This window comes from Ochotona princeps, chromosome 19 (assembly GCF_030435755.1).
Source record: "Ochotona princeps isolate mOchPri1 chromosome 19, mOchPri1.hap1, whole genome shotgun sequence".
Taxonomy (NCBI): Eukaryota; Metazoa; Chordata; class Mammalia; order Lagomorpha; family Ochotonidae; genus Ochotona; species Ochotona princeps.
In genome coordinates this window covers 30,695,499-30,709,781 of record NC_080850.1, presented here as the reverse complement: position 1 = coordinate 30,709,781, position 14,283 = coordinate 30,695,499, and the positions used below count along the sequence as shown (strand labels likewise).

The following is a 14,283-nucleotide window of genomic DNA, read 5'->3' as shown; positions in this document are numbered from 1 at the left end:
TATATCTGACTTTCCAATAAAAGTAAATAAACATTTTTTTAAATACTATTTAAAAATTTACCTAGATTCAAATCACATTATGGTTTTTGGATAGGTCATGAGACTAATAGTTAATATCTGAAGTATATTAATGATTTTAGATTTCGGGGTATCCAATTATATATTTGTTGTAACGAAAGTAAAAATTTTCTTAAGTATTGGTGAAAGTAGGTCCTTAAAGAATTAATTTTTATGAATTATTGCATGTATTCTGTCATAATTTGAGATCTATTACTCTCAGTGTAATTTTTGTCCTTTTTCAGTTGAGCAAGAAGTTCCCATAGAGCCTCCTAGTGCAACTACCACCACCACAATTGGAATCTCTGCAACATCTACAACATTCACCAATGCGTTTGGGAAAAAAAGGGCCAACGTGGTGACAACCCCCAGCACCAATCGGAAAAATAAGAAGAATAAAACAAAGGAGACCCCTCCCACATCACATTTAATATTACCAGAACAACATCTATCTTTAGCACAACAAAAGGCTGATAAAAATAAAATAAATGGAGAACCTAGAGGTGGTGGTGCAAATGGGAATAGTGATTCAGATAATTTGGACAGCACAGACTGCAACAGTGAGAGTAGCAGTGGTGGTAAAAGCCAAGAGTTAAATTTCACTATGGATATGAACTCTTCTAATGATAGGAGATACCCCTCACTGCTTGTCCATTCCCAAGAAGAAAAGACGAGTTCCACAACTTCCAAAACTCAGACACGGTAAATTTGCCTGATTTGTTAATTCTACATTCACATTTCATTTTTCATACCTAATGTGAGAATTTGAACTATATTATCAAAGCACAAGTTGTGATAAACAATTTTAACAAATATTTGTCTTCAATATTCAGATATGAGGTTTATCTGTATTCTCTTAATTGTTTGCTAGTTACAAAGTGCAACTGTTAAAATTTTTTATAAGATTGAGAGTCTAAAGTTGAAAATATTAGCTCATTTTATTTAAATGTCATTTTTATCAATGACAATCATTTGGATTCTGAATCCATTTTAATAATAAAATAGATGGCAACTGTGCTCTGCTTCTATTTTGACTTGTTTATTATTTGATGTACCAAAAATTTTTTAAAGATTTTATTTTTTATTTTTTTTAAGATATATTTATTTTTTATTAGAAAGACAGATTTACAGAGAAAACAAGAGACAGAGGTCTTCCATCCGCTGGTTCACTCCCAAAATGGCTGCGACAGAGCTGAACTGATCCGAAGCCAAGAGCCAGGAGCTTCTTCTGGGTCTCTCACGTGGGTGCAGGGTCCCAAGGACTTGGGCCATCCTCCACTGCTTTCCCAGGCCATAAGCAGGGAGCTGGATTGGAAATGGGGCTCCCAGGACAGGAACTAGTGCCCATATGGATGCCAATGCTTAAAGGTGGAGGGTTAAGCTGTTAAACCATGTCTCTAGCACCTTGTTTCTATTTTTGACAGGCAAAATTAAAGAGAGAGAGATCACCCAACCACTAGCCGACTCCCCAAATAGCTGTGACAGCTGAAGCAGGGCTGGTCCAAAGCTGGAAACCAGATGCTTCTTCTGGATTTCCCACATGGGTGCATGGGACCAAGGACTTAAGCCATCCTCCTGCTTTCCTACACCGTAGGAGGGGGCACTGTAGCAAGTGGAGCTTCCCGGAACCTGAACTGGCACCCATATGAGATGCTGGTGCCATAGACAGGGGCCTACAATACTACACCATGGCGCCAGCCACTGCACAAAGTTTTTTTTTTTTTTTTTTAAACGATTGTTTTGCTAAAAGGCAGAATGGCAGACAGCAGAAAAGACATAAAGATATTTTTTTTTCCACTGGCTAAATCCCTAGAGGTCACAGCTGGGGTGCAGGTCAAAACTGGGATCCAAGAAATCTATATAGAACTTTCCTGTGGGTGGCGTGGACCCAAGAACTTGGTCTTTTGCTGCTTTGCTAGGACAATTACTAGGGAGCAGCATCAGAAGTAGAATTGAAGGGAGTCAAACCATTACTTCAGTGAGGGATGCCAGTTTACCAGCAGCAGCTTAAATAGCTGTGCCACAATGCAAGTCCTCTCATGTGCTGGATTTTATTTGTTTTAGATTATATCTTTGAAAGGCAGAGTTACAGAGAAAAAGGGAGAGACAGAGATCTTCCATCCATTGATTCACTCCTCAGATGGCCACAAGTGTTGGAAGCCAGGAGTTTCATCTGTGTCTCCCATTGGGTGTCAGAGGCCCAAGTGCTTGGGCCATCTTTTGCTACTTTCCCAGGTGCATTATCAGGGAGCTTGAGTCTTAAATCAATACACTTACATGGGACACCAGTGTTGAGGCAGAAAGGCTCCTTCTCTTTTATCAGACTTGCTATTTTTCTCTTCTCAGACTTGAAGGTGAAGTAAATCCTAATTCCTCAGCCACAAGCTACAAGTCAGTGTCACTGCCATTAAGTTCTCCAAACCTAAAGCTGAATCTCACTAGCCCTAAAAGGGGTCAAAAAAGAGAGGAAGGGTGGAAAGAAGTTGTAAGAAGGTAAGTAGAATTAATCCTATCTTCACAGCTTTAATAAACTAAACAGGCTCTCTTACAAAATGATTAGCTGATTGATTAGTTAATGACATTTTTCTTCATTGTCTTATTTTTAAAAGATTGATTGGTTTATTTCGAAAAGATACATATTGGGCGTAGGGAGAACAGAGAGATCTTCTAGCTGCTAGTTCACTCCCCAGATGATCACAACAGGCACAGCTGAGCTAGGCCAAAGTCTTCCATATGGGTAACAGGATCCCAAACACTTGGGCCATTTTCCCATGCTGGGACAGGAACTGGCGCCCATATGGATCCCAGCACTTGCAAAGCAAGGATTTTTTTTTAAGATTTATTTATTTTATTACAAATTCAGATATACAGAGAGGAGGAGAGACAGAGAGGAAGATCTTCCGTCCGATGGTTCACTTCCCAAGTGAGCGCAACGGCCGGTGCTGCGCTGATCCGAAGCCGGGAACCAGGAACCTCTTCCGGGTCTCCCACGCGGGTGCAGGGTCCCAGTGCTCTGGGCCGTCCTCGACTGCTTTCCCGGGCCACAAACAGGGAGCTGGATGGGAAGTGGAGCTGCTGGGATTAGAACCGGCGCCCATATGGGATCCCGGGGCGATCAAGGCGAGGACTTTAGCCACTAGGCCACTGCGCTGGGCCCCAAAGCAAGGATTTAATTATTGAGCCATTGCGCTGATCCTAGAAATCAGCTTCTAAAATAATTTTCACTTTAATGTTTGAGAAATATTTTTAAATTGTTATTCTAAGAAATAGATTTCATGTGTTTAATAGGTTCAGGGGTGTGTGTGTGTGGTTTTTTTTAAGTAAAACATTAAGTATATTAAAAACACTTGATTTCATAAGTTCATATGTCTGTATTTTTTAGGTCAAAGAAGTTATCTGTTCCAGCCTCTGTAGTATCCAGGATAATGGGAAGAGGAGGATGCAACATTACTGCAATACAAGATGTTACCGGAGCCCACATTGATGTGGATAAACAAAAAGATAAGAATGGCGAGAGGATGATCACAATAAGGTGATTGTGAAAAATTTATTTCTTAGCTCTGAATCAGGAGTTCTATTTCATAAAAAGCACAATTTTGTTGAGTACAGTTAAGGGGTATTTTTTGATACTGAAAGTTATCTGGATTTTTTTGGTCATGTTTTTGGTCTTATTTTTCTGCAGAGGTGGTACAGAATCAACAAGATATGCAGTTCAACTTATCAATGCACTTATTCAGGATCCTGCTAAGGAATTAGAAGACTTAATTCCTAAAAATCATATCAGAACACCTACCAGTACCAAATCCATTCATGCAAACTTCTCATCTGGAGTAGGCACCACAGCAGCTTCTAGTAAAAATGCATTTCCCTTGGGTGCTCCAGCTCTTGTAACTTCACAAGCCACAACATTATCTACGTTCCAGCCCACTAATAAACTTAATAAGAATGTGGCAACAAATGTACGGTCTTCTTTCCCAGTTTCTCTACCCTTAGCTTATCCCCACCCTCATTTTGCTTTGCTAGCTGCTCAAACTATGCAACAGATTCGACATCCACGCTTACCCATGGCCCAGTTTGGAGGAACCTTCTCACCTTCTGCAAACACTTGGGGACCATTCCCAGTGAGACCTGTCAATCCTGGCAACACAAACAGCTCTCCAAAGCATACTCCTACAAGCAACCGTCTGCCTAACCAGAATGGGACTGTTTTGCCAACAGAGTCTCCTGTACTAACTACTGCTGCTTGTCCCATCACTGTCTCTTCTGTGGTTGCTGCCAGTCAGCAACTGTGTGTGACTAATTCCCGGACTCCTTCATCAGTCAGAAAGCAGTTGTTTGCCTGTGTGCCTAAGACAAGTCCCCCGGCAACAGCAGTTTCTTCTGTGACAAGCACTTGTAGTTCCCTGGCTTCTGTCTCCTCTGCACCTGTCACAAGTGGGCAAGTTACAACCACATTTTTGCCCACAAGTACTCAAGCACAGCTTTCTTCACAAAAAGTGGAGTCTTTCTCTACTGTGCCATCCCCCAAAGAGAAAGCGCCTACACAGGACCAGCCTACAGCAAATCTGTGTAGCCCATCTTCAACTGCAAATAGTTGCAGTAGCTCTGCCAGCAACACCACAGGAGCTCCAGAAACTCATCCACCCAGTAGTCCCACTTCTCCCTCCAGCACCACCCAGGAGGAGGCACAGCCGTCCAACGCATCTGATTTAAGCCCTGTATCAGTACCTTTTGCATCCAACTCAGAATCTGCTCCACAGACTTTGACATCACCCAGAATGGTTTCTGCTGATAATCAGGACACCAATAATTTACCTCAGTTACCTATCCCAGCTCCTCGAGTTTCTCATCGAATGCAACCAAGAGGTTCTTTTTACTCAGTGGTACCAAATGCAGCCATCCACCAGGATTCCCCATCTATTTTTGTTACAAATCCAGTACCTTTAACACCACCTCAAGGCCCACCGGCTGCCGTGCAGCTGTCTTCAGCCGTGAACATTATGAATGGTTCTCAGATGCACATCAACCCAGCGAACAAGTCTTTACCTCCTACGTTTGGCCCAGCCACACTTTTTAATCACTTCAGTAGTCTTTTTGATAACAGTCAGGTGCCAGCCAACCAGGGTTGGGGAGACGGTCCACTGTCGTCACGGGTTGCTGCAGATGCATCATTCACTGTTCACTCAGCATTCCTGAGTAACTCTGTACTTGGACACTTAGAAAACGTGCATCCTGACAACTCCAAGGCACCTGGCTTCAGACCACCTTCCCAGCGAGTTTCTACTAGTCCTGTTGGTAAGTTGTTAATTACTGCTACGGATTACCTTTGGGTTCTCACAGCCTGTTTTTATCTGCCAAGATAATACTCACTTTGTGCTTAATATTACATGATCTGAAAGAAATGCTAACATGTCACAAGTAGTTGAAGATCCTTAATGATTACTGGCTGAATGAACAAAGGAAGTATGCATAGATAAGTCACTTAAGATAATGAGCTATTCTATATTCTAGGTGATGTTTCTCCTAATAACTAGGTTGTATCTCTGTCAGTTTGTTTTCTAGGAATTGGTGTCAAACAATGTTACTTGAAAGAATTCCAAATTTACAGACAAAAAATTATGATTGTGTTTCTTAGATCTAAAAAATTGGAATTCCAGGGGCCGGTGTTGTGGCACATTAGGTTAAACTCCTGATTGCAGTGCCAGCATCCCATATTGTAGTACTAGTTCAAGTCCTAACTGCTCCTTTTATCCAGTTTCCTCTAAGGCACCTAGGAAGACAGCAGAAGATGGTCTGAGTACTTGAGCCCCTGTCACGCCTGTAGGAGACAGGGTTGGAGTTCTTGGCCTCATTTCAAGCAGGCGTAGCCCTAGCTTTTGTAGCGAATTTGGAGAGTGAACCATCCATCAGGTGGAAGATTTTATTCCTCTATCCCTCTCTTTTTCCCTCCCCTTTTTCCTTCCTTCCCTGCTTCCTCTCCTTCTCCCTTTCTCTCCTGCTTTTCAAATAAATATTTAAAAAGAAGAAGAAGGAGAAATGGAGTGCTGATACTATAGCATAGTGGGAAAGCTACCTCCTGCAGTGCCAATGTTCTATGTGGGTACCCATTTGAGTCACAACTGCTTCACTTTTTTTTTTTAAGATTTATTGTTATTGAAAAGGCAGATCAGATTTATAGAGAGGAGGAGAGACACAAAGAAAGATCTCCTATCTCCTAGTTCACTCCCCAGGTGGCTGCAATAGCTAGAGCTGAGCCAATCTGAAGCCAGGAGCCAGGAGCCTCTTCTTGGTCTCCCATGCAGGTGCAGAGTTTCAAGGTTTTGGGCCATCCTCGACTGCCTTTCCAGGCCACAAGCAGGGAGCTGGAATGGGAAGTGGAGCAGCTGGGACACAAACCAGTGCCCATATGGTATCCTAGCAGTTGCAAGGTGAGGATTTAACCACTAGGATATTGTGCCTGACTCTATAGGCTCTTACTTTAAAATAACCAACTTAGGGGCCCGGCGGCGTGGCCTTGCAGTTAAAGTCCTCACCTTGAATCCGCCCCGGGATCCCATATGGGCGCCGGTTCTAATCCCGGCAGCTCCACTTCCCATCCAGCTCCCTGCTTGTGGTCTGGGAAAGCAGTCGAGGACGGCCCAATGCATTGGGACCCTGCACCCGCGTGGGAGACCTGGAAGAGGTTCCTGGTTCCTGGCATCGGATTGGTGCACACTAGCCCGTTGCAGCTCACTTGGGGAGTGAACCATCGGACGGAAGATCTTCCTCTCTGTCTCTCCTCCTCTCTGTCTGACTTTGTAATAAAAATAAATCTTTAAAAAAAAAAATAACCCACTTAGATTTAGCTATGATTCCTCAAAATTAGAAGTTATCTATTGAGGCATCACCAAAAATATACAGATGAATCTCAGACCAGTATCGAGTTGGAGATATTTGGAAAACCACCATCAGAATGTATCAGCTAAATTTGAATTTGATTTGTACCATTGTGAAGAACGAATTGGAAATGTTACTAATCCAGAATTAATCTAAGAAGCACTCTTGTCCTTTAGCATTTTGTTATGGTAAGCTAGTAAAGATTTTCAGGAGCTACAGGGTAGAAGAAAGAGCTCCTTGCCAGTGTCCAGGCTGTGATTGGAAGTATTTATTCTTGATGTCCCTCTGGGAGCCCAGGATTAGAAAAACTCAGCCTCATTCCTTAACTGACTTCATGGTTTATTTTATTGATGCTTTTATTTTATGAATAAAGTTTACTTTCATTAATGTAGTTTTCAGGTAAGGAGTAGCAGTCCCTAAAATGGTGATGGATGCAGAGAAACTCAAGTCGCCATATGTTGTTGGTAGAAATATAAAATAGAACATCCAATTTGGAAAAGCAGTTCACAGTCCTTAAAAAGCTGAACAGACCTCAGAATGGGATTATTGGATCATCTCTGTCTTATTAAGCAGATGAAAAATAGTCATTAAAAATAAAACTGTGATCCAGTAATTCCACTCCTAAAAATACTTAAGAGAAGGCATGTCTACAGCAAACTGGTGTTCAGATGTTCACAGCAGTATTATTCATAATAATAAAAATGGAAACAACTCAGTTTCTCACATCTGGTGAACAAAATGTCACAACTGTATAAAGAATATTATCTTCACTTGGCAATAAGAAAAAAGGTACAAATACATGTTCTAATATGAATGATGAACTTTGAAAATATTTGGCTAAGTGAAAGCACCCTAAAGCACTAGCCAAAGACCATTATTGATTCTGTTTATATGAAGTTTCCAGAATAGGCAAATCTATAGAAACATAGAGTAGATTAGGTTGTGGGGCTTGCAGTATGCAGAGTGGGGCAATAGATATGTGATGTACAGGTTTTCCTTTTAGGGCAATAAAAATATTCTAAATGAATATATTGAAAATGCATTCAATGCAACTGAATGCATAACTTCAGATAGGTGAATAGCATTCTGTGTGAGTTAAACCTCAGTAGGGCCAATAACAAATACATTCACATGATATCTGTAAAGTACATACACATGATATCTGTTTCATTCACTAAAAATGCCACTCTGATTATCTTTATAAAAGACTGACAGATTTCACTATAAAAATAGTGACAAGAAACTATTATAAAAATTATTTTTCCCTATGTAGTAGCACTTTGAAAGCCACTTTGACACCATGGCTCAATGGCTAAATTCCTACCTTGCAAGCACCAGGATCCCATATGGGCACTGGTTCATGTCCCAACTGCTCTACTTCCTATCCAGCTTCGAGCTTATGGCCTGGGAAAGCAGTAGAGGATGGCCTAAAGTCTTGGAACCCTGCACCTGCATGGGAGACCCAGAAGAAGATCCTGGCTCCTGGCTTCAGATTGGCTCAGCTTAGGCTATTACAGCCACTTGGGGAGCAAATCATCAGATGGAAGATCTTCCTGTCTCTCCTCCTCTCTGTATATCTGACTTCCCAATAAAAATAAACCTTAAAAAAAAGGGAATAAGCAACTATGTTGGCATACTGGTATAGTTAATATAAATTTGGCATTAACCAAGCCCAGAGTGCCCGTCAGTTACTTGCTGCTTTTCTCCCAGCAATATAAAACTTGCTTAGGTATAAGGCAACCTAGGCAACTGCCTATAGTTCAGGCAAACTATTTGTTTTAATCATGAGGAAATCAAACTATTTGAAAATAAGACCTGCTTGAAAGAAGATTTGATAAATTTGTATTGATATTACCTATATTTTCCTAAAATGAGTACCTTATAATATCTTTCGAGAAGCTTGTTTCCTTTGTCGAATACTTTCTCCAGAGAACACAGTGGAATTGTGGTAGAGGCTTTGATACAGTTTTCCACTATTTACATTTTGTTTTTGCACTAGAAATTGCAAAAATTGTCCTTAGTTTAGTAGTGTTTTTCTTCTCTGAGGAAGCAGTCATTGTGAGAAACAATATCTTCTTTCAGAAATGTCTATAGTTGTGTGATGGAAAGCTATATTTAGAGATTTTCCACAAAAGTGAACACAAATTTGTGATGGGTACCATTTAGTCATACATACTCTCACATCATTATTGTTTCAGTGAAAAGCTTCAAGATTTATCTAGAGCATTATTGCAAGTGACTTCCATTTTTAAACATTTAGCTTGCTTTTCTATATCTAGTAGTGTTGGTATTCTGGGTTGTAAGCAAAATTAAAAAAAAAATAGATTTGGCCACCCAAATCTATTTTTGTTGTGATTTCCAAAAAGAAACCAAATGTTTTCTTCTTTTTATAAAGAAATTAAATAAAGCAGTGACTTTGTTTTAATTCCTTGGTTAATGGGATGTCTTGGACCTGTTTCGTTTCAGGGTTACCATCTATTGACCCATCAGGCAGCTCCCCATCTTCCTCTTCTGCTCCTCTGACAAGTTTCTCCGGTATACCAGGAACAAGGGTTTTCCTACAAGCGCCACCTCCTGTTGGGACTCCTAGTTTCAACAGACAACATTTTTCTCCCCATCCTTGGACAAGCGCCTCAAACTCATGTAGGAATCCTGGAGGAACTCATCCCAAAGAATCTTGAATAAGTTATTAAACTGTTTGTTTCAGGGAATACTGTATTTTAGCAAGCTAAATGATTTGCAGGACCCCCCTCCCCCAAGGTTTGTATCATAGCATTAGTCATTTTTAGGATTGAAAACTTGAGAAAGGGTCAAGCTGGTCTTCCAAGCTAGAAATGCTTACATTTGGACTTGGACCTAAAGAGGTAATCTAGATAGGTTTACAAAAGGACCCTTTGTGGGCAGTGTTGAGAGAGAATTTCTGAAATCAGGAAAGAAGCTGGATTTATATGAATTATCCATTTGATGTGATTTCTTATTTTTACCTTTTATGAAACTATATTATCATAAGTAGAAATATTCCTTTGTTCTGAGTTATTTCATTTTTTAGAACAAATGAAGTATTTGGAATTGAACAGAATTTCATTTTTTTAAAATGAGTATCATAAGGTAGTCAGTAGTGTGGCTCTTTGACAAGGAACACCCCCCAAATTACCTGAGAGGAACTTTAAGAAGCAAAGCTGTGGATGCTTTACTCATGCTTACCCTTTCTTCCTTACAGCAAAAAGGGTTTACATAAAGGGAAAAAAAGAGAACTAACAAGCATAGAAAGCCATCAGATGTTTTCTTAATTCATTCTAGATATAGCATAAACATTGCCACATTGTAGTTAATTTTAAATATGATGATACATGTTTTGAGAAAATTATTGAGAACTAGAGTGAGAGTAAATGTGGCTTTCTTCCTTTCTAGCTTTGTTCAGTTTACGTGGGGAAAAAAATGAGAGATAATTGTTTCTACACATTATAACAGAAACAGTATAAAATAATGCTTGTAGAAATTACATATCTTCATTTGAATGATTATATCAAATGAAATTTTTCTTTACAGAATTATTGTTATGGACTAGAGCTTTGCAACAAGGTTTCTCACACTCTTAGTTTTTATATGTAATAAAACAATAGAGAAATATTTTGCCACCAGGTGACTCTCCTATTCCATCTGTTTCTTCGGGATCATCTTCACCTCTTTCAGCCACTTCTGCTCCACCACCTTTGGGCCAAGCAAAAGCAGGCAGTGCAAGTCAGGATCGGAAGATACCGCCTCCCATTGGAACTGAGCGACTGGCACGGATTCGGCAAGGAGGTGCTGTGACACAGGCTCCTGTGGGGACCAGTTTTGTAGCTCCTGTTGGACACAGTGGAATCTGGTCATTTGGTGTTAATGCCATGTCAGGTACAGTTATCTTACCCTCTCTCTAGAGGGATATCTCAAGTAAGTTGTAAGAGTTTGCTGTTAAAACTTTCTTTTAAAAACAAAAACAAAACTCAGTTCTGTGTTTAGCAGTCAGTCAAGAAAGGGTGGTTATATCTTTGAGAGTTCAGTCCAATTTCAGAGTCTAGAGTTGATTAGAAATAAATGACGTGGGCCCGGCGCTATGGCCTAGTGACTAAAGTCCTCTCCTTGCATCCGCCAGAATCCCATATGGGCGCCGGTTCTTTTCTTTCTTTTTTTTTTTTTTTTTTTTGGAAAGGGAGATATACAGAGAGAGAGGAGAGACAGAGAGGAAGATCTTCCGTCAATGGTTCATTCCTCAGGCAGCCGCAACGGCTGGACCTGAGCCGAACAGATTTCAGGAGCCTCTTCTATGTCTCCCATGCGGGTGCAGGGTCCCTAGGCCTTGGGCTGTCTTCAACTGCTCTCCCAGATCACAAGCAGGGAGCTGAATGGGAAGTGGAGCTGCCAGGATTAGAACCGGCGCTCATATGGGATCCCAGGGCACGTCCAAGGCGAGGACTTTAACCTCTGCGCTATCACGCCAGGCCCTGGGTGCCAGTTCTAATCCCAGCAGCTCCGCTTCCCATCCAGCTCCCTGCTTGTGTCCTGGGAAAGCAGCCGAGGACAGCCCAGAGCCTTGGGACCCTGTAGTGTTGTGGGAGACCCGGAAGAGCTTCTGGCTCCTGGCTCCTGGCTTTGGACCTGCACAGCACCGGCCATTGTGGTCACTTAGGGAGTGAATCATCGAACGGAAGATATTTGTCTCTCTTCCTCTCTATGTATATCCAACTTTGCAATAAAAATAATTAAACCTTAAAAAAAAACAAATAAATGATGCAAACAGCTACTTTTTCCTCTTAATAAGCTTGCTAATTCATTAGACTTTTTTTCTCTAACAAAACTCTGGCTTTTGTGCTGTTTTCTCTAGAGGATTTGTGTTTATAAAATTTGGTTAGAAAAAAAGAATAAAGTAATATTTTATTGTTTTGTCCAAATATTAAGGCCTGTTTTCAATTCTTTTTTCCAGAAGGCTTATCAGGTTGGTCGCAGTCTATGATAGGAAACCATCCAATGCATCAACAGCTATCAGACCCAAGCACATTCTCTCAGCATCAGCCATTGGAGAGAGATGAATCTGGAATGGTAGCCCCCTCTAACATTTTTCATCAACCCATGCCAGGTGGTTTTGTGGATTTTTCCAAAGTGAGTTGACAAGAGTTATTGTAATTCATTTGACACTTTGCTGGTCTTTGTAGTCACATGTTAAGGAATAGTTCATATTGAAATAATATTCCCTTTTCCATTACTTTACCAAATATTTTGCTCACTTTCAAGGAGATAGCATGGTTCATATTAGTTTGTTCATAAATTATCCTATAGAAGTTCTTATCCTATAGAAATCCTGTAGAAGGGACTTAAGTTTTACTGCTTTGTATTCTGTTGCCATAACTTTGAAGAAAGCCTCTACCTCCCTGAAAAGCTTGTTGTGTCCTGTCCAATATTTTCTTGTCTTTTTTGATAGCTTCTTGGCTGCTGTAAAACCAGACTACGGCTGCAAGCAGTCCCCTTTTGCTCTTAGAAAAACTTACTAGTGAAACTAAAATGTGGGAAAGTTGGGGGTATTACATAATTTAATACTGGATTTAGTTGTAGTTTTATGTTTTTTTCCCTTTCTCTTCTTGTTGAAGTGTTGGAAATGCATATAAACACTTGGGGTTTCTCAGCACTGTTCCATGCTATACTTTAGGATTCTTTTGAGTTTTCTGAATTAAGGGAAGGTTAAAAAAAAAAAAAAGTCTAACCTATTATAGAAATCATTATTTAAAGTTACTTCAAAATTAAAATCTTTTTCTGCTGTTTTAGGGTTTGCCAATTTCCATGTATGGAGGCGCTATAATACCTTCTCATCAGCTTGCTGATGTTCCAGGAGGCCCACTGTTTAACGGACTTCACAACCCAGATCCTGCTTGGAATCCTATGATAAAAGTTATCCAAAATTCAGCTGATTGCACTGATGCCCAACAGGTAAAACAGATTTAATGCTCTTATTATTTTTCAAATTTGTCATATTATTCTTTTAATTATTCAATTCAAAATGTTTAAAGTCATGACTGAACTCCTTAAGTTTTTTTCAACCTCACAATGATGCTACCAAGCATTTATTTCATATATTTGTATTCTTTCCAGGCAGAAACAGTGAATTGCTGTTGCATATATTTATTCATTTTGTAAATGTTTAAAGAGTCCTAATTAGAAATTCCAATTTTTCCTCCCCCTTTTCAGATTTGGCCTGGCACATGGGCACCTCATGTTGGAAACATGCATCTCAAATATGTCAACTAAGTTATAAGAGTAAAGGTCTTTACTCTTTAGCATTGTTTGAGAAATCCTATGACCTTGGAAGAACTGTGGGGATGTTTTTTTTCTTTAATGTGCCTAATTAAGATATTTTTTCTTTGAGGCTTTAGCGATGAAAAATTACTGCCCATTGTATAAGAAAAGACTGATTTCCTATCCACCTGATTATGTTCTCTGGTTAGTTTAGCCATTTTCTTTTCTTTTCTTTTCTTTTTAGTTTAGCCATTTTCAACTTAAGATCAGATGAATTCAGTGCTTTTGACTAAACATACTGTGTGCACTTGTATGCAGAAGAAGAATTAGATGATTACATGTTTCAGCCTTTTAGGGTGGTAAATACATGTATAATTGTTTACATACTTAAAAGGAAAACGTTGAGTAAATTTATTGTCTTATAGTGGCTCTACCTAATGTAGCCTGTATCAATGTGAAATACTGACCAGAATATTCAATAAAAAGATGAACAGTGTTTAGAAGTGGGGTGTGATCCTTTCAGTGGTCATGAAGATAACTACCCAATCCACATTCATACATAACTAGATTTTTAAAACTGTATTTGCAACAGGTTTCTCACATTTTACACTTCTACAGTCCATTCTTAGAACTGCTTTGAAAAAGCACTTCTTTTTTAATATTTATTTATTTTTATTGCAAAGGCAGATATAAAGAGAGGAGGTGAGACAGGAAGATCTTCCATCTGTTAATTCACTGCACAAGTTGCCACAACGGCTGGAGCTGAGCCAATCTGAGGCCAGGAACCAGGAGCCTCCTCTGAGTGTCCCACACAGGCACAGGGTCCCAAGGCTTTGGGCCATCCTCAGATGCTTTCCCAGGCCACAAACAGGGAGCTGGATGGGAACCAGGACTGCCAGGATTAGAACTGGTGCCCATATGGGATCCCGGGTTGCACTTTGAAAAAACTAGTTGTCTGTTCTGTGTTAAACAGTGCTTATTCCCTTCAATATCATGTTTCATGTTAGATAGTTGCAAGCCTTGGCATTATGTCTTTTTTAAAATATTTTTTTTGAAAAGCAGAATTATATAGAGAAGTAGAGA

The 14,283-nt window shown here is 40.0% G+C and overlaps 1 protein-coding gene across 11 annotated transcripts in view; it reads left to right on the top strand.

Moving 5' to 3' along the window:
• ANKHD1 (ankyrin repeat and KH domain containing 1) overlaps positions 1-14,283 on the top strand; it is a 117,591-nt gene that overhangs the window by 96,127 nt on the left and 7,181 nt on the right. For 5 of the 11 annotated variants that reach the window (XM_058677231.1, XM_058677232.1, XM_058677227.1 and 2 more), the window contains 9 exons: positions 303-759; positions 1,173-1,298; positions 2,404-2,550; positions 3,440-3,589; positions 3,740-5,352; positions 9,400-9,576; positions 10,576-10,827; positions 11,897-12,072; positions 12,733-12,894. In XM_058677231.1, the coding sequence (XP_058533214.1) occupies positions 303-759; positions 1,173-1,298; positions 2,404-2,550; positions 3,440-3,589; positions 3,740-5,352; positions 9,400-9,576; positions 10,576-10,827; positions 11,897-12,072; positions 12,733-12,894 (3,260 nt within the window). Of the gene's footprint in view, positions 1-302; positions 760-1,172; positions 1,299-2,403; positions 2,551-3,439; positions 3,590-3,739; positions 5,353-9,399; positions 9,577-10,575; positions 10,828-11,896; positions 12,073-12,732; positions 12,895-13,152; positions 13,701-14,283 lie in introns of those variants that run through there. The other 6 variants (XM_058677228.1, XM_058677225.1, XM_058677224.1 and 3 more) reach the window with 6 other exon arrangements.